The sequence below is a fragment of the Pararge aegeria genome, chromosome 20 (genome assembly GCF_905163445.1).
Source record: "Pararge aegeria chromosome 20, ilParAegt1.1, whole genome shotgun sequence".
Lineage (NCBI taxonomy): Eukaryota > Metazoa > Arthropoda > Insecta > Lepidoptera > Nymphalidae > Pararge > Pararge aegeria.
Genome location: NC_053199.1, coordinates 13,807,874 through 13,829,583, shown reverse-complemented (window position 1 = coordinate 13,829,583; position 21,710 = coordinate 13,807,874). Strand labels below are relative to the sequence as shown.

At 35.8% G+C, this 21,710-nt stretch overlaps 1 protein-coding gene across 3 annotated transcripts in view; it reads right to left on the bottom strand.

The window, feature by feature from the left end:
- The window catches only part of LOC120632548 (acetylcholine receptor subunit beta-like 2), an 84,371-nt gene that overhangs the window by 32,165 nt on the left and 30,496 nt on the right, over positions 1–21,710 (bottom strand). For all 3 annotated transcript variants that reach the window (XM_039902410.1, XM_039902408.1, XM_039902409.1), the window contains 3 exons: positions 20,702–20,854; positions 12,058–12,170; positions 10,886–10,998 (listed from right to left, as the gene is read on the bottom strand). In XM_039902410.1, the coding sequence (XP_039758344.1) occupies positions 10,886–10,998; positions 12,058–12,170; positions 20,702–20,854 (379 nt within the window). The remainder of the gene's footprint in view (positions 1–10,885; positions 10,999–12,057; positions 12,171–20,701; positions 20,855–21,710) is intronic.

Sequence of the window (21,710 nt, the reverse complement as noted above, 5' to 3'; positions counted from 1 at the left end):
AATTTCCACATTAAATATTCACGAGGTATTAGAGGATAGAGTGTTAAAATATTATGTCGCTTGCTGAAGCTTCTAAATCATTGTTAATATTGTATAAAGTCCGCACCAATTACGTCTCCGCCGTAGAGCTTAAGGTTTTAAGCTATTTGATACATTTTGAGGCAGCCCCGAAGCACTACTTACGAGATTATGGTAACGTAATACTAATAAATTGGGAGTTTAATCTATAGACGCACGTAGGTGGTAGAGAAGGTGTTACGTAAAATGAGCGATGATTTTTCTATTTGATGGCACTGGATAATTTATCAGATATTGGTTCTTATCTGGCGAGAAACATAGCGGCAAGTTAGTTACCATCCTTATCGTCATCATCATCATGTCAACCACGTGCTGGACACAGATCTGGACATAGTCTTGTGGGTCCAGCAGTCCCCTGCGATTTGCTTGATGTCATCCGTCATCGGGGTGTCCTCATCGGGGGTCTACCAAAGCAGAGACCCCAAAGTCCATCGGTTCTCCGAGCTTTGCTCCCTGCCCATTGCCCCTTTATCTTTGCGACTACTTAAAATATGTCGGTAACTCCGATCCTTCTACTTAATTTCTAATTCCAAAGTTTCCATCCTAGATCCAACCAATTAAGCGTCCGGAAATGATGGTGTTGTAGAAAACGATTAAGAGGATAGGTTTATCCTTATAATATAAATCTTATACGAGTAGGTACATCATCTTTTTCAATTCCTTTTTCCATAGTTATATCGATTCTTATATACCAATTCTTATATATATTATATATACATAAGAATTGGACAGCTATACTCTTCCCCGTAGACAAGTATACCGCTTGAACTTTGAAAATCTCTGCGTGTATCATTTTGCGATTTGATTTATTTATTTATTCAAAGCCCCACCAACAGAACCACATGTAATACATTCACATATGGTAATAGCCTCAAATATACACATATTATTTAACTTATGGGTGGCTACAACATGCTTTATAACTAACTATTCAAGTTGACGCTAAATAAGGATGGTAACTACGATTAAAACACGAAAAGAAAATGTAAAAAAAAGAAAAGAGAAAAAATCCAAACTTATCCTATACTTATTATTTTAAAAAGAAAGAGAGAACAATATGATTGCTCTAAACAAAAAAACTAACTAGCCAAGTATTTTTAATAGCTTATTTTTGAAGTTGGGCAGTTTGTCTTCAAATACATCGATTGCCTTATCCTTTACAAAAAAATACATGTGTGTACTTATGTACACGCGTTACAAGTTATACTTCTTTGGCGTAACACGATAAAAATCTTTCCAAAAATTTTATCTTTCGCCTTATTCTACGTTTGTAGAAAAAAGTGACACTAACAATAGACAAAAGGTATTTAATACATTGAAAGTTTTATTATAACGCATTATCTAAAAAATAAAGTTTATTTAAATATCACAAATAAATATATATCGTGAATCGGTTGTCAGTTCTCACGCAAACATACGTAGATGTCCTTACTTTGTTGGTAACTTTTTTTGAAAAACTGTTGATTATAGCTAACTTCAGGGTGTCGGTTTTTTTTGACGGGGTGCGCGCGCATCGTATAAATTTACTCTCATCATTTTTCCCTAACGCGCCAAAAGAAGTATAACTTAAAAGTATTTGTATCAACTGCTCAATCTAAGAAAAATTATCAGTTGCTAAGTTACAGGGGCTATGGAACTAGGGCTTATTAAAGCTGTAATTTACCTATGTCACGAGTGCGGCCATGACACCCGACGAGCTTTTTCGCAGGAATTTATTTACTAAAGTATAATTTTTAAATTTATATTGACAATATCTTTAATTTCTGCAAAAAAATCATATTTTTTGTATAATTCGGACTATCAAGGATATTATATATTTTTTTAAATTAGTCATAAGCTTATTTTAAAATCTCGCAATTCATCCTTTTTCGCTCTTTTCACGTGACTGAACCTATACCTATCGTATATTATTACTTATTACTGTCAAGTTGAAATACATTGTGTATCAGGGTTAATGAGATATTATTATGTTGGAAATATTATCAGTTATGTGAAAACTTGTAATATAATGGTAATATCATATTACATGAAGATTTTAATACAATATAGTTAGTTATATACGAGGTTTGTCTTTATTTTTACTTAAAAACGGCGTATATTCGTTTCGTATCCGATTTTAAAATACAATAAATAAAACTAAAGAAAAACCTCTCTCATTTAAAGCCTTTAATAGTTCAAGACTCCCTCAGTACCTGATGATTAAAGTCCCTCAGTGCCTGAAGACTGTAAGGAGTATATCTACGTGATCAAATCAGAAATGAGGAGATCCGTAGAAGAACTAGAGTTACGAACATAGTTCAGCGAGTCACGAAGCTAAGTGGCAATGGGCATGGCATATAGCTCAGAAAACCGATAGACGTTGGGGTCTTAAGGAGCTGGAATGGAAACCCCGCACCGGTATACGCAGCGTAGGTCGGCCCCAAACGAGGTGGACCGACGACGTCAGGCGAGTCGCTGGGAGCCGCTGGAGCCAAGCGGCCCAGGACCGTGGATTGTGAAACTCCCTACAAAAGACTCCTTATGTCCAAATTTGAAATGATGATGATCAAGTATATCAATAAGTACTATCGGGAACACAATTACATGTCCATCGGTCGAATGGGTGGACAAAGTTCATAGGTTAAATGATAGATTAAATTCCAACTCAAAATCTACCAATCCGCCATGACAGGTGAATGAATTAATGAACGCTGAATTCAAAATATGACGTCACGTCTACATGTAATTAATGTTGTACCGCTTGAACCTTGAAAAAAGCGAATATCAAGTATTTTGCGATTCCAAACTATGAGTTGATAAGATATTTTACACACATTACGGAAGGCTACAACGGAGGTTCCCTTAGCTGGGTAGCCATTTCAGCAATCCCGACGTCTGTCCAGAGTTTACAAAATAATCTGCTGGAGATGCTTAACTTGAGAACTTAAGTTGGGAAATTCGGAGCCGCCGTTAGCCATGGGCTAAGATTACCCGAACCAAAGGCTTTTACCCAACAACAACCGATTGATTGGTCATCACAGATCTTAACTGAAGATAAAATGTCATATAGCTTAATTAAAACGAACGAACTAAGTAAACGAATCATCCAGGCTCGGTGAACTGAAATGATTGAATGAATGTATTATTTTAATTGCCGTATTGCATTGAATGAGCAATTATTTACATATTATAACGTATGAATAATTTTTTTTAAATTATATTGCCAACACCGCGTTTTCTGGTGCAGGGTTGTTTTTTCATCATCATCATCATTTCAACTACCAGCCCACTACAGAGCACGGGTCTCCTCCAAAAATGAGAAGAGGTTAAGGCCGTAGTCCACCATGCTGACCCATTGCGGATTGGAGGACTCCACACACCTTTGAGAACATTATGTAGAAATCTCAGGTTTCCTCACGATGTTTTCCTTCACCGTTGAAGCAAGTGATATTTTAAATAATTAAGTAAGTTAGAAATAGTTAACCATTAAATAAATAAAAATAAATATACTACGACAATACACACACCGCCATCTAGCCCCAAAGTAAGCGTAGCTTGTGTTATGGGTACTAAGACGACTGATGGATATTTTTATGAATAATATACATAAATACTTAGAATATACATATAAACACCCAGACACTGTCAAACATTCATGCTCATCACACAAACATTTTCCAGTTGTGGGAATCGAACCCACGGCCCTGGGCTCAGAAAGCAGGGTTGCTGCAAACTGCGCCAATCGGCTGTCTTAACAAATTTATGCAAAATATTCTTAAAAGCAGAAATGCACTTTGCATTAAAATGAAATCTTATACATTATAATAAGTAATATTAAGTTAAGACTCTGGGCCATGGTCTTCGGACACATAATTTTTTTTTTTTAAATCGTGTCCCATAAATTGGTCTTGACGTCTGGTGACCCAAGAGCTGCCGCTTATTTATCCCAACAGCTTAGTCTAGCAATTCAAAGGGGCAATAGCGCCAGCATTTTGGGTACTATGCCCATAAGTGAACAGTTAGAAGGCTTATATTTATTGCAAATATTAATTTTAGTTTGTAATAATTATTACTTATAAATTATAACCTGGGTAGGTTTTGGGATATCAAATTCAAATTCAAATTCATTTATTTCAAGTAGGCCTACTTTATAAGCACTTTTGAAACGTCAAGTATGTATGTTTGTGTGACTCTACCACCGGTTCGGAAAGCAGATTCTACCGAGAAGAGCCGGCAAGAAACTCAGTAGTTGCTCTTTTCCAACATCAACATTTACAATCATTTTGCTATCTTGCGGGAGATGAGAGCGAGGCTGGCTGCTTCCATTCTACCTTGTCATTGAGGAATTCATCAAATGTATAGTAACCTCGCTGTACTAGATGCGTTTTTACACATTTTTTAAATGTATGCATTGGTAGGTCAAGAATTTCCTTAGGAATCATGTTGTAAAAGCGTATCGACGAATGGAAGATATTAAGTTACAAAAAAAACATTTTGCTGTTTAATACAACAACATTAATTAATTGTTATTACACTGCCTTTAGAAAACGCTCTATGAAAAACATTTATGAAAACAAGAAACAAAAATTATGAACAATTTTCGCCATTTGCGTTGCAACTGTGAACTGAAAGCGAGATGCAATAAAATGTGAGAATTAAAGACCGAAACTTTTCTTGTAAAATCTTAATGTTTTTCTTTAATTGTGCCAACTTGCACCCTCATTTTTTCACACCAACAAAGCTTGTTCTTTACAAAAACACATTGCATAGTAGTATGGCGATAAGATATATTTTTATGTTCTGTAGTAGGCCGGTAATGAGTTGATGTGATGAAGTATTAACCCGGATAAATTTGTTGTGGGCTCTTAGACCAGCGCGCGTTTGGAACCCTCGTAGCTTTAGATTTAAGTTGGCGAACGAAGTTATCACCATCCCCTTACAATTATGTAAACATATTACAATTATGACAGGCCTACATGAATAAAAATTGTAAGTTTGGATTTTAATTTATTTCCAATGTGGAATTTTGGTTTTCGTATAGAACAGAAAATAGATGCAAAGGTCATGTAGGTCGAGCTGACCTCAGGGCACAAAAAAAAACACACACACACATTTCGTATATCTATACTTACTTAATATTAAACATACGTAACTGAGTCTGTTTGTTTGCGCTTTATTTACGCCCTAAACTTGGGTACCATGCCCATAAGTAAGCAGTTAGACGGCTTATATTATTAAATTAATGACTGGAAGATGAGTAACATAGGCTACTTTTAGTCTAGGTTATAAAATTAACAAAAAGGTTTTCAGAAACTTTCGTATTTTTTTCAATAATATCGTCCTTTCTTCACGATCTAACAAAGCACCTATACGACCGCGTTAAACCGCGTCACGCAGCATTTCCTTAAAATATTATAAATGTTAAAATGCAGATGTTTGTTACTCAATCACGCAAAAACGGCTGAACGGATTTATATGAATTTTGGCAAGCGTGTAGCCTTTGACATGGAAAAGAACATAGATTACTTTTATCCCGATTCCTTAAGTCGTTCCCGAGGGAAAATTTAAAATTGTTTGCCAGTTAAGCGACGGGCAGTCAGCTTTGAATGCATGTGCTATGGAAAAGGACATGTGCTTTCTATACCGATCTCTCAAATAGTTAGGATTAAAAATTGTTAAAGAACAAAGCTTTAGAAACAATTCTGAAGTCACGCAAACGAAGTCGCGGGCAGAATCATCAATAACCTTTAACAGTCCACTGATGCACTTAAGACCTTAAGGACTAAACCTAACTTAATGCCATATTCACCACGTTGATCAGACTGGTTCGTGATCGAAGTAAATGGTACTAGTAGCACAGAGAATGCTGCTTTTCGGTCTCCGTAAAATTCCCTTAGTCGCCTCGTAGGACACCCGCAGGGTGAAGAGGGATGGTGACAACTATATTCTGATCTGCCGTAACCATACGACACGGATGAATATGTCTACCAATTTTCTCATCCTATCATATAGATATGTCAAGAAAATTCTAGGCATTACTTTGGTTTCACTTTTACATAAATCAAGACGCACACGCACACACTTACATTTACACACTTACACACACCCACTCACACACACACCTACTCACACTCATTCGTGATGAATATCGAAACAGATTGTTTTGTATATTTTGTACTTGCACCTATAACTTAATTGCCACAGTACACATTTGTAATTTAGATTTTGCTTTAGCATGAAGGTAAACCTATAACCAACATAATTATAGATTAGTATCAAACAAATTTCTCTCTCCGGTACTCCGGTAAAAATATCTGCAAGTTAAATATGTAAATATTGACTCATTCGTGCCGCTGCCGAGTTTAATAAAACATTCATTCGTTCATCACAGCTCACTGACTCCCGGGATAATGCGCTCGTTCGCTGAGCGCGCGGATTCGTTATACACTTTGTAAATACGCTTCCATGATTCTAGAACATTCTTCACGTAACTATTCATCGTGCTGGCAAGAGTTTCATGTTATTTACAGCTAGTAACTTTTATACTTCTAGTAGTTATTGTATCACGTTTGTAATTACGTACAGTATTGCACTCTCACTCTTGATTTAGCTATGTGCGTTTGAAGCAATTAAAATATCCCTTGCTTCAACGTTGAAGGAAAACGTCGTGAGGAAACCTGCATGGCTGAAAGTTCTCCATATCGTTACTTAATGTTACTTAACTTATCTACACTGGGCCAGCCTGGTTAACAACGGCATAAGCCTAAACCCTTCTCATTATTTTCGTTTTTCTTTTTAGTTTTCCTAATCCTTAGGTTGCCTGGCAGAGATCGCTACTTAGCGATAAGGCCGCCTTTTGTATCCTGCTTCATTCCACATGTGTTTGTTCTTTTTTTTGTCTCGTTTTTCTGAGTGATGTACAAATAAAGAGTATAAATAAAAAAATTGTTGGAAAAGACCCGTGCCCCGTAGTGTTATTAATTACGTACTAAGCTGTTAACCAACATTTCGATCGTGTCTGTCACGGACGGACGAAAGAAGGCCACACTTTGCAAGGAAAATGTCCTCAGGTACCTATAATTACACCGGCCACCACGCTTTAAGATCGGAACACAGCAATACTGTTTTGCGGCAGAAATAAGCATCGCGTTATTAATACCCCATAAAAGCTTTTTTTTATATACTAGTGGTATATAAAAAAAAGCTTTTATGGGGTATTAATAACATGTGAGGCTTTAACTGCAATCTCACATGGTAAGGAATGATGCAGTCTAGATGCTAGCGGGCAAAACAAATATTAAGTGATATAGAGTCACTAACTGTCTAGTTATAAGCATCCAGCTACGCAATATTTCCGTCACGTGACAACTGAATGCTTTTTAAGTTATTAGCAGTGATTTGCTAGGATTAATGTTTTAATAATTATCATATCATTACACACTATGATTAATTTTATATATTATTACATTTTAGTTGAATGCTTCTTCGTCGTAAAAGTTGTAACATGTTTTGTTGATATTAAATACTAAATTAGTGATTTTTTTTTTGTGTAATTTACTTATTCCATTATAATTCTAATGTTTTACCAAATAGATTTAATAAAAGCATTCGGGAAACTAATATCTTGGCCTGTTTTGTTGTCAACATTGTAAACGGTATCTGGGCCGTATAAAAGTAGGAGTATTGGATTGTCAAACGGTATTTTTGGTGACAATTTGTAGAAGGAAACCCTTCTTGAATAAAGAATAAATAAAGTATGAGTATATATTGATCTTCCTCCTCCGTTCCGTACATGTGATAATATTCTTGGCGAAATAGTATTTAAACACAATTTAAAAAATTTATACCTTAGCTTACAAATTGAAGCAGCGAGATTTGTCTATGCAAAATGAGTACTGTTTGGAATAATTATGTATTTATTTTTATGTTTTTTCTACAATTTCATTTTATTTTCTTTAATTACTTTTATTTACCTACTTGTTTAATTTAAGTTTGTGTTAGTTTTAGTTTTATTGGCTCTCTTTTACAGTTTATTTGGTTTTTTTTTTTATTTAAATTTCTTTCTTAAATTTACTCGGGCGTCGCGGTTGTTTGCTCAGTCTGATACTGGTGCAGACTGAAAATCAGCGCTGAGCATTGTTGCTAATGCACAGCATAAGGCTGAGTTTGCGGCCATTTGCCATATTGTTAATATTAATTGATGATTCTTTTAGTTATTAATCTTGTATTAACAATAGTGTATGGCAATAAAGGATTTTTATTATTATTATTATTATTATTATTGAATTCCATCCCAATGTACTCCAACAATTGATCTGCAGTCACATCAATTGAATAGAGTTCTCAATGCAAATCGCACAAAGGAACTGTATCGTTTCTGGATTGGATATCAATTTACTAGATAGTGAGGTAACTTCTACGATTCAGGTAATCTGCTTAACAAAATAACGTTGAACTGTCCACACCAGTAACTCGGAGAGTGGGAAGCCCTGAGCTCAAGTTTATGACCGCTGGCATTTATTGCCATTTATTTCTTGGTACACGTGGTCCAGTAAAATCCATCCATCGTATATTTTTATTTTGCGCTACCGAGTTTTCTGAAATTACAAAACCTGTGTATACAATATTTTCTACATCTTATGTTTGTAGCAAATGTGCACGCGATCGTACATTGTACTTTGTGTTGAACAATGAACGTTTTACTTTCATAGTACAACGTGTAAATGCACAAGACGCTGCAGAGTTTGTGTGGAGTCCAATAAATAGTGTACTTTACAACATAGCTCAGAACTTTCTAACATTTTGTAACTAGCTGAAAAGTTTTAGGCTATAGAATCCCCTGAAGTTTGTTTTTACCCTTAATTCCGTGCCTCAGGGGCACGCTAAGCCATACGTTCCGGTCATTATCATAGTAAACTAATAATAAACTTAAACTTAGAGATACAGTCATCATCATCACATTAATCTACCCACCCACTACAGGGTACCCACGATGAGAAAGAGTAGAGGCCGTAGTCAACCACGCTGGCCCAGTGCGGATTGGTAGACTCCATACAACTTTGAGAAGAGTATGGAGAAATCTCAGGCAAGGATTCGAACTCTGCCCTCCGAAAGTGAAGTCAAAGTCCTACCCACTAAGCTATATCCACGAGAGATACATTATTTTATCTAAACCCGTTAAAGATTCTACCTCCTAGTTACCTCATAGTTGAGAACATAATGATGAGCCTAATTTTAGGTATGCGTTCAGAGAAACCTTCTTGGAATTTAGTACTCCATTTACAAAATCCGTTAAAGGTACAGAGCATTGCAAATGGTGGCTATCAAAATTCAAATTTCAAATTCAAATTCAATTCCAAAATTCAAACTCAAAAATCAAAATTAATAATTCATTTAGTAGGCCTACTATAAGCACTTTTGAAACGTCAAGTATATATATCTGTTGGTATTGACTCTACCACAATCATAAAACAACCTGAACATAGGTTTAATTTTAGGCTTAGCAAAGCTATTAAAAATGCATTCAGGCCACAGAAAGTTACATCATTTTCATTCAGCACCCGTAGTCAGAACCCCCAGGAACTCTCGACAAGTTTTAAGCACCGTATTTATATGAGGAGATTTGGAGGCAATTTAAAGTTATCACGAGAAAGAAAGGCCGATGAGAACTCGTGCGCTCGCGAAGTGGAAGTTTTATTGCTGGAACTTTGGGATAAGAACATACTAATTGAGCTAATACACTAGCTAATACAGAGGTCGAAGTTTGTTGAAACTCTTTAGTTGATCCTTTGTGTTGACGTGATGAATTGGAGTTTTTTGTAGATAAATTAATTCACAAGATAAATTAACACCAGCAGTTTAGGGCCTATAATGGTGCAAATCTACGAAGTGCGAGTCGAAGTCGTATATGAAGGTTCCGTACCATTATCTCGAAAATCGGCAAAAGAGAACATGACTGTTATAAAAAAGGTGTTAGATTTTTGTAATTTTTTTTTATTCCACTACAAGTTAGCCCTTGCCTGCAATCTCACCTGATGATAAGAGATGATGCAGTATAAGATGGAAGCCGGCTAACCTGTTAGGGAGTATGGTAGTCATACCCCTAATAGGTTTCTACGGGACATCGCACCGGAACACTAAAACGCTTAGCCGCACATCTTTGTCGGTAGGGTGGTAACTAGCCACGGCCAGAGCCTCCCACCAGACAAAAATTACTCATAACTCTATTTAAAATGCTTTTTCAAAATACTCGTAAGTTGGCAGATTTGTACTTCACTCTCCGAAGTACCTAGTCGAATACGTACTGATCTCTCTCTCTTTTTGTGCCTTTCCACTACTGGAGGTTGGCCGTCAGCTCAGCAAATTTCTCGCGGTTTTGTGCCAAGCGAAACAATGTTTCCACGCTTACAATATTGGTCCATTCACGGATGTTGCGCAACCATGACTTCTTCCTCCTTCCAACACGTCGTTAGCCCTCTACCTTGCCCATCATTATGAGCTGGAGCAGTTGGTATCGCTCATGTCTCAGAACATGGCCCAGATACGCTTTTTAATGATAAGGCTTCTAGAGACGCGTTCTCTGACGCGTTGTATTGAATACTTACAGATAAAAACAAGATACTCGTTAGTTGACAGATTTGTACCTCACTATCCAAAATATGTACCTAGTGGATTACCTGATAGCTGATAAAAAAGCAACTTTGCCACAAAAGCAACTTTGCCACAAAAGCAACTTTGCCACAAAAGCAACTTTGCCACAAGAGCAACTCTGCTACAAAAACAACTTTGCCTTTGTGGGTTCTCTACAGTCTGAAATACAAACACTTACCTCATTATCTTTGTCAGCGTCCTTGATGTGCTGGGCGATGAACCGAACACTCTGGAGGGCTGCAGCGACTTCTGGAGACAGATGTCGCGGTAGCATATTCTCTGATTCCGTCACTGTTGGAGCAGTATTTTTTTGTAATCTTTGTTTTATAATTAACTACAAGTTATCCCTTAAGTAGTAGTTAGTTTAAAGTCAAAGTCAAAGTGAAAATCAAAACTATCTTGATTCAAGTAGGTGGCACTTTTGATGCGTACATAAGAATTACACGGTAGTAAGATGATGGCGATAACCACATTCGCAAACTTAAAAATAAAGCTACGTTCCAAACGCGTCTTGGTCTAAGAAGAAGCCCGCAACTAAACATAGCCGGGTGTTTTTTTTTTGTTATCACCATCTCACATTGTCATTTAAAATTATTAGAAGAGCAACCTGGTTAGAGCAATAATTCACAGTTAAGTAGAGCTTTAGTAACACGAGCTCTATCACCATGCTCATATCTGCAGCCAAGCAGCGTTTCTGTGTCCGTCTGAAGGGCGAGGTTGTCCGTGTAATTACGGGCACCTGAGGCTTAACACCTACGCGTCAGTTTGATGGACACAGTATACGCTTCGTAATGATAATGACGAAATGCCTATGTCCGCATAATCGTGATTATAAAATAACATATATTGTGTCAAGACATTCTTTAAAAGATACGTATTTATCCACTTTTGACGGCGTTACTTTGCGGAAATCCATGTTATATTATGAAAATTAAGCTTAATTTCCGCGAAAAGCTGGAGACTCTGTATGGTGTAATTTATAATTTCTTTAATCCTTATACTCCACACCAAACAGATCTTCGGCAATGTACCCTCTACGCACGTTTCGCTCCGAAACCGGAGCATCCTCAGGAGATGTTGACTTTACAATGACATTTAACAATTACCTATTCATGGTTCATTCAACGAAGAACTCATTCAACGATTCAGCCATTTTATCATGATAAAGTATAGGAATTGCGCATTACTCTAATCTTGAGGATCCGCCAATTTAAATTTAACCATTTATTTAAAAACAAAAAAAGGTAAATGCGTTGTATTGTTGTTGTGGGAAAAAAGACAAACTAACACTTACACTTTCACATGTAAAATATAGAAAAGTAGGTAAGCATTTTCTCAGCAGTGTTTTACCTGATGGTCTCTGATGGACACCCGCTCCTAGTATGTCATCCTCAGGGGCTGGGGACTTCCGGTAGTCGCCTTCCTCGCCTTTGCTGTCATATGCATCCGTCAAGCTGTCCCTGCTATAGAAAACGACGTCATTTAGGAAGTTCAGAATTTAATTATTATAACTCTTTATTTGTACACCACATTAAGAATTATGCAAGAAAAAAAGAAACATAAAAATAGAAGTAGAATACAAAAGGCGGCCTTATCGCGTAGTAGCGATCTCTGCCAGGCAACTTTAGAATTAGGAAAAAAGAGGAGAACTAACTGCAGATGGTACAAAATATAAAATAAATACATACGAATAACTAAATACTAATACATAAACTGATATACACAAATACCTCTAGCATATAATAAATATAAAAAAAAAAACTAATAATAAACTATATACCTTATAATAAATAATTAGATAACAGTAAATAAATACTATTAAACACCGCAGTGTTATTATTTGTCTTCAGTTGGACAAAATATAACACTTAACGGCTTTTTTAAATAGCGTCAGTTTTAAAATTTTATATCAAGTTTAAGGCACACTTTTGGAACATTAGCAAGACATCGAAAACAAAATAAGTAGCCATTTCAAGAAACAGTTCAATTTATTAGTTAAATTTATAATGGTGGACAAACCACCAAAGTTCATTAATGACAATTGAAAATAAAGCTAAAACACACCGAGCTCGACTAGTCGTACCCTTTATACCACCGCTAAGCATAACTGCAAATCGCCGCGATGCAATTACGAGGTGACTATAACCGTCAACCGTAATGCACTTTTTTGAACTATATAAGTAGTGAGATGGTACGAATACAAGAATACCGAATGTTGCTATTGATAAGATATAGGAAAACGAAAACAAAGAAGATTTTGGGGTCATCCATTTATTGCTATAATTCAATAAATATAAATATAAATAAATAAATATACTACGACAATACACACATCGCCATCTAGCCCCAAAGTAAGCGTAGCTTGTGTTATGGGTACTGAGATAGCTGATGAATACACTAAATATAATACAGATAAATACTTATAATATACAGATAAACACCCAGACACTGAAAAACATTCATGTTCATCACACAAACACTCTTCAGTTGTGGGAATCGAACCCACGGCCTTGGACTCAGAAAGCAGGGTCGCTGCCCACTGCGCTACTCGGCCGTCAAATGGAGATGAATTGAGATGAAATGAGAGAAGATTATATTTGAAAGGATACTGAAAATATAGAAAGCACGACGACACACTGAGTAAAATATCGGTAATACGCGAACCACTGCCCGCGGGCTAAACAATAAAAACAGGTTGTATTAGAATCGAAATTTTTGCATTTTCACGTCCCACAAACGGATATTGTTAAGCTTATGAAACCAAATAAAAAGGGCTCGGTTGGATTCTTTCCCGGTCTATACAATGGAAAGGTGAAATAATATGGTGATCCACTTTTATTTATGTCGCCATAATTCTTACAAAAATGCTATTTGCAAGGGCCTTTTATATGTGTGCATTAATGGATAAAGATTTACTACGATTGACTGGGGCATTGGGCGACGACCCTGCTTTCTGAGCCTATGGCCGTGGCTTCGATTCCCACAACTGTACCGTGTATTATAAGTGTGTATGTGTACTAATATTATAAATGTCAATGTAAGTTTGTTTGTTACGCTTTCACGCAAAAACTACTTAACCGATCCTCATGACACTTTGTACACATATTCTTGGAAGTGTTAGAAGTAATATAGGATACATTTTATTCCGACATTAGGCTCGGCTCCTTTGGGAGAGGGGATGAAAGTGTTTGACGATTTTACACCATAACTCCGACAAATTAAAACCGATTTAAATAATTATTTTTGTACTATAGAGGTTATAATATGAATTTAATTTTGCCCAAACTTTGTGTAGATCATCAGATCACATTCATCAGAATGTGGTTGGAGATAGAGGACAGAACTCCTCAGCGTACAGCAGCAAACCCCTCATTTAAGGCTTAGCGATACTGAATACTTTAATTTTTTTTAGAACTTAAACTAAATTGAATGCCACATCAAAAAACAAAATCAAACACCGATGAAGTCGCGGCCAACAGCTAGTTATTAATAAAAATATTCGAATTCTTTGAAAAGAGCTCGTACTTCCGGACCGCACGGTCCCAAAGTCTCTAAAAGGCACAAAAATGAAGCTGCTATCCAGGTTTTCATATTTACGCCTCTTTGCCTGCTCGGCACTGGTATCGACACCAGTTGCATACCACACAAGTGTCCTTTCCAGACTCCAAGGTATGAGCGTCATACCATCAGGTCTCTTGCCATCGCTCCGCGCCAAACCAATAGCTGAATAATGCTGATACAGCTGGTACGTGAGCGGTAGCAAGAGATCGTCGGATGATATCGTTGATAGACTATTTTTAACTTTATATTAATTTAATTTATCCGCGGTTTAAAACCAGAGGGCACAGTTATAACGAACAAAGTTTTGCCTGGTATGCCCAACTCTTTACCTACTGGCAACTAACTGGCAATAAAGTTTAAGAATATTGACTAAAATTATTGCTAATGCCCAAACGGTATTCTGCGGCGCAAACAGAATGGCTCCAATCGTAAAATATTTCACATTTTACGTTCAATAAACGGTGTGATAAAGTGAGGAGCTTATAAAGGAGAATAAAATTGCATGACTAAGTTTGTTCATTGTCTGCGCACAGTAAAAAAAGACGTAAAAACTTTGTCGTGACGCTATCTTTATACTTTTTAACTGGTTTCCAAATACGAGGGAGGTTCTCAATTTAGTTCATTTGTTTTTATTGTATATTCCCGGTTCCTTGGTTCATCGCCCGCGATCAATTTCTGAGGAGTAAATTCGTCCCATACAATAAATAAATATAAATAAAAATATTACAACAATACATTCATCGCCATCTAGCTCCAAATTAAGCGTAGCTTGTGTTATGGGTACCAAGATGACTGATGAATATTTTTATAAATTGGTAATATACATAAATACTTATAATATACATATAAACACCCGGACACTGGAAAACATTCATGTTCATCACACACAAAATTTTCCAGTTGTGAAAATCGAATCCACAACAAAGCAGGTCGCTGCCCATTGCACCAATCGGCCGTCAATGTGACAATGTTACATACAGAAACCAACTGCGTCTCGCCCTATAAAGCTCTTTACACGCCAAGGACAAAAAAAATATTAATCTGACAACGATTTGTGCTTTCAAACAAAAAACAATCTCTTAGTTTTTTAATTAGTAAAGATAAGGAGGTAAGGGGGATAACAATACCCGACAAAAAGGGGCACTTACCCTAAATCGGTCATAAGAAAAGGCAGTATTGGTCACTAACTAGGACGATTGGGTTGTCCCTTTCTGACGGTCTCTGCCTTTCAGGCAATGCAATAACATTAAAGACGTTACAAATAAATGTGGTAATGTCAGAATATTTGTTTAATGTTTTATCATACATGTTGAAGTGGGTCAAAACACTGTATAACTTTTTTGACGTTATAACCCTTCCTTTAACCAATGAGTTTTTTAGTTATTTTTTTTCACTTACATAGCGAGGGTGACATAGTAGCGCGTGTTAGGAAATAGGGAATTACAGCACTTTATCTATGATAAACCCGATGATTATATTAAATATATCAACAAATCTTAGTTTGTATACTCATTGATAATGTATTGAAAATAGAATAATGGACTTTAGTAGACTGTCAAATAAAAGTATAGGATCTATGGCGGGAGACGCGAGTTTGACAAGTTAGATTGGCGGCAAAGAAAAGTGAGGACGGATTTAAAGTAATGAATTGAGAAAAGGAGATTAAGTAAAGTATTGTGGATAGAACGTTACAAATTGGGAATAGATGATTTATAATGGAAACGATAAACGTAACGAAATACTGTTGTGGCGGAACAAGAGTTGTATATACTGGTGATGGAGTTGAGATAAGTTGTTAAAAGTTGTTGGTACTATGGTTGTACCTGATGTTGCATCAGATAAGTGTATCTCATCCTTTGGGTTATTTATTGGTATCATATATGGAGCCCTAGCATTATTTTACACACACAGTTTATGTAGCAGAGGTTGCTCTATACAAACAACTTGTTCCAAAAGTCCTGATGTTATAAGTGATCATAGTAGTTATGTTTTAACTGTCTTAAAATATGTCTTGTATCAAAGGGCCTAGCGTTATTACATATGACAATGTTGTAATTGTGTTTATAAGTCTTTTTAATTGATTGAATAAAAGAGCAACGGTAGAGTTTCTTGCCAGTGGTCTTCTCTGCCGAAGACAGCATTCCGAATTGGTAGTAGAGTCATTTGAAGGTAACAAGTAATATGAATTATAGAGAAGCCTAATATACAGTATTAGAGTCAGTCCAGTTGTTTTATTTCACTCCTTGGGAAGTCAGGTTTATAGAGTACAGACCCACAACACTGCTCTAAAGCAGGTTGGTGGGATTTAATGATGTCTTTTATAAATTTAATACTTTAATAGGAAGGAAGAATAATAGTCATGAGAATAAATAAGTACTGCTAAGAAACTAGGTATTTAGCTTCAATAATACTGTTAATTAATGAAAGATCTAAGTGCCATCCTGAACATTGTGGGTATTATAGTGAATATCTGAATACCTGGGCCTTTCCATTCTCTATATTTTTTTAGCATCAGAAGTGGGATCCTATTCATGTCCAATTTATGCCTTTCTCTAATGCAGATTAACTTTTTTTTAGAACCATCCCGTCAAATATGGACATAGTAAAGAGTTTGATGTTTTTATGATGCCTCAACTATTTGCTGCTATGTGCTAAAACAGAAACACTGCACAAAGACAAAGACAGAGCACAAAGCACCATGCTTGGTGAAATTCTGTTTAAGGATATGTGGTCCGGGGAACCAATGGATAACCATCTTGGCAAATGTGGATATAGTACATGGATTGATGTTTTTGATGATGTTTCAACTAATAGCTGGTATGTGCTAAAACAGAAACATTCTGGAGACAGAGCACCAGAATTGGTAAAATTCCATTGAAGGATATGTGGTCCGGGGAACCAATTGATATGATATTTTTATTTATCTTTTCTTTTTGTGGTTTCTACTTTTGAAAGATAGTACTTATTACCTGAAACTGATATGGCCTAGTGGCTCTTTGTTTATTTTGCTGAAATTAAGTCCAAAATAGAATTGATTTAAGTTTGTTTGTGAAAACCAACAAGTCAAGTTGGCCAAACAGAATGTGTAATAAGTTTGATAAATTTGAATTATCAAGTTTTATTTAATTAGTCTGGTTAGACAAATGGAATTTGTGTTAGGTTTTATATTATTAGTCTGTCCAGGCTAAAATAAATTAACTGGTCAGGTTAGCCGAACGGAATGTGTAATAGATTTTTCTTTTAATTCTTATTTATTACATACAAGAATTCAAGTTTATATTGAGCAACTAGTCAGGTTAGCCAAGCTGTTGACTTTTATTTAGGAACTATTCTATGTACTTCGAGATCGAAGTACTTGTCAGGAAAGCCGAGATAGGAGAGATTGTGTAAATTATTCAGAACATATAAAATAATACCCAAAAAATCAAAACAAAACAAAAAAAAAAAAAATCTAAATTTCTTGGTAGAATAGAATAGAATATGATTATGTGTCAGAACAATACATATAGGGAAAATTACTACTGAATAGCTAAATGAAATAGTTTAGTTTCTATGTTGGGTTGTGTGAAGAAAAGAATTAGGAGTCAGCTTAAATGTTGTGGGTTAGGTTAGAGATCTTTCAGTATGATGTTGAGAGAAGTTCTTAAAAATGATATAAATAAAATACAATTATAAACAAAATAATGTTGCTGCTGCAAAGGAAAATATATTAGTTGCATTATAAATAATTAGATTATATTCTGTTAAACAGGTGGTTTAATTGATGTTTAGATTGAAATAATCTTTGAATAATAGAAATAACAATTAAACATAAACCTTGGCTTTTATGATGATATGATAAAAAAAAAAGAGGTGAACCCTCCATAATAGAAATAATTCCATCTTAGCGTTTTTATATTAATTTATTTATATTTATCTTATATATTACTTGACTTGGACAGTGAAAAGAATATGAATATCACCAGTGGGTGATGATTATGTTGATATCATCAGTAGGTGTTGGTGTTTTGGTATTGGCTAAGTAAGTCATGCGTCAGGTTCTTGCCCACAGCTGATTAAGCTTCAGTGTTTGTGAGTAAGGAGCTGTTGAGACTTGTATTGCACATTGTTCGAATTGCCTTGGCATATTTAGACTGTACCTATTGCATCTGTGACTAAATGAGACTAACAATGCAAATAACAGAATTGAGGAGAAATACAATTATGTGTATATTTTGATAAAGTTGGGCTGGAGGCAAATGGATAAATTGTTTGAGATTTATATTGAGATGGAAATATTTGGATTGTGATTGTACATGTTAAAATGTACAAGATAAATGAAAATGAGTATTTTTGATTCACATTGTTGAAAATTAATCATTTTACTTTATTAGAAGTATTATATTGTTGTAATATGTTAAATGGTGTGGAATTTTAATGAAAATTTTTTTCTAAATTCTTTTTTCTAAAATGCCTATCTTTTGATAAAATATTGTTTACAGTTTTTGAAAGTGTATACAGAATGTAACTGATTTGATGATTTTTTATGCTTATATACCATTTGAACTAATGTTATAGAGGTGTACATAAGATGATGTACTTATAAGGATGTTCTTTGAACCTGAAGACTTATGATACAATACATATACCTAAAAAGAATAACCCTATGTACTTCGAGAACGAAGTACTTGTCAGAATGGCCGTGTTAGGAAATAGGGAATTACAGCACTTTATCTATGATAAACCCGATGATTATATTAAATATATCAACAAATCTTAGTTTGTATACTCATTGATAATGTATTGAAAATAGAATAATGGACTTTAGTAGACTGTCAAATAAAAGTATAGGATCTATGGCGGGAGACGCGAGTTTGACAAGTTAGATTGGCGGCAAAGAAAAGTGAGGACGGATTTAAAGTAATGAATTGAGAAAAGGAGATTAAGTAAAGTATTGTGGATAGAACGTTACAAATTGGGAATAGATGATTTATAATGGAAACGATAAACGTAACGAAATACTGTTGTGGCGGAACAAGAGTTGTATATACTGGTGATGGAGTTGAGATAAGTTGTTAAAAGTTGTTGGTACTATGGTTGTACCTGATGTTGCATCAGATAAGTATATCTCATCCTTTGGGTTATTTATTGGTATCATATATGGAGCCCTAGCATTATTTTACACACACAGTTTATGTAGCAGAGGTTGCTCTATACAAACAACTTGTTCCAAAAGTCCTGATGTTATAAGTGATCATAGTAGTTATGTTTTAACTGTCTTAAAATATGTCTTGTATCAAAGGGCCTAGCGTTATTACATATGACAATGTTGTAATTGTGTTTATAAGTCTTTTTAATTGATTGAATAAAAGAGCAACGGTAGAGTTTCTTGCCAGTGGTCTTCTCTGCCGAAGACAGCATTCCGAACTGGTAGTAGAGTCATTTGAAGGTAACAAGTAATATGAATTATAGAGAAGCCTAATATACAGTATTAGAGTCAGTCCAGTTGTTTTATTTCACTCCTTGGGAAGTCAGGTTTATAGAGTACAGACCCACAACACTGCTCTAAAGCAGGTTGGTGGGATTTAATGATGTCTTTTATAAATTTAATACTTTAATAGGAAGGAAGAATAATAGTCATGAGAATAAATAAGTACTGCTAAGAAACTAGGTATTTAGCTTCAATAATACTGTTAATTAATGAAAGATCTAAGTGCCATCCTGAACATTGTGGGTATTATAGTGAATATCTGAATACCTGGGCCTTTCCATTATTTATATTATTTTTAGCACGCGCATACAACTCTTGCGTCGTTCGCTTTAAGAGTGAAGTAAGGCCCAATATGGCGCAATGAAAACAGCCATATCAGGATATATAATCAACTTCTGGACAGCATCTTCGTCGAAGAAGAAGAGGTCTCCGACTTCAGACGTCATCCGGACATGGGCTGACACCACGGCCTCAGAGGCGTGAAGAGATTAATTCCTCAGAGATTAATTACCGTCCGTAACCCTTTCACTCCAATCGTCGCCTGATCCGAGGCGCGGCCCCACATGAGGCGCCCTTGCTTCTTCGAGCCCTAGGGTTCAAACTCTTCCTGGCAGAGCCCCATTCCGAGGCATTCCAACATTAAGCGTTACGCTTTAAAAATCATTAGGGTAATCATACCGAAATCGGGACCGAAATAGGAGGCTAATTAGGTGTCACGTCCACCTGATATCCAGGGCCCTCAATATCGTAATAGGACTAAAAAAATAGGGGTCCTCCTCATTTCCAACTCATTGGAATATAGTTGGATAGTGATCAATTGGAATAGTCTTGCTAGATTTCATAAATACCAAACCAACCAAAACGACCAACTGAAAATTTTACCAAACGAAAAATTGTTACAACTAGCCCCCTGCTCCCCTTTAGTGTAACAGGACTAACACAAATAGTGGGTTTTACACTAACCTCATTTCCAACTCATTGGTATAGCCATTTGACACGAAGGTATCGTCGTAGTCCGGCAGGGAGTACTTAGTCCTCCTCATCATGAGGAGCTTGGGCATCAGTTGCAGAAACAGCTTCTTCATCCATGGGGACATCGTGTGCGTGGACGGTGATCTGTACATATGGAAGAGAACTTTTTTATTTATTTACTAGCGTACCGAGCCCGCTTCGCCGGGCTAGATTTTGCTTTATTTTATTCAAACAATAAACTTACATCATTAAAATTTTAATTTAAGTCTCATAATATATTAAATCATTTATTTCTCTCCGTATTGATTCTCTTCTATTCTCTTCTCGAGCGGGTGAAGATCATTATCTACACCCATGTACACCCAACAAAGAATATCATCAAAGTAAATAAAAGCTGTATTTGACAGTTTGACAGTTCAAAAATTGGAGTGCTCCGATCGTCACCAAACTTTACAGGATTACTCGCCAGGTCAATCCGGAGATTTTTTGTTTTGTTTCATTGAAATCGGTCCAGCCGTATCGGAGCCTATACGGAACATACCCACACACTTTCTCTTTTATATATATAGATAGATTTATTCAATTACAAGTCCATTAAAATGTCATATAGATTATATAATAATTATATTTTCAAAAAAGAATGTCAATCTAATGTTTACATTTGAAATGGAACCCTGTGAGGGCGCTGTAACCAGATTGAGAGGCGGACTTATTATTGTCAATATTAAATATTCTAATTTAGGAAGAACCCCTTTTTTGCCCCTTTTATGGTAACTGTACCCGGTAGTAAGCGATGGTGGAGTCTAAGATGGTAGCGTGCTAACATTAGGCGTATGGTAGTTATATTAAACATGGCACATGTATCTTGTTATGACTACCTCCCTGGCACTGTCTTGCGCACTGTGGTCATATGTGGGACGTCCTAGATTCTATCCTCACAATTTTTTTTTTATCTGTATGATCTGGTGTTCAACGAGTCCAAGAGTTAAGGGTTCAATAA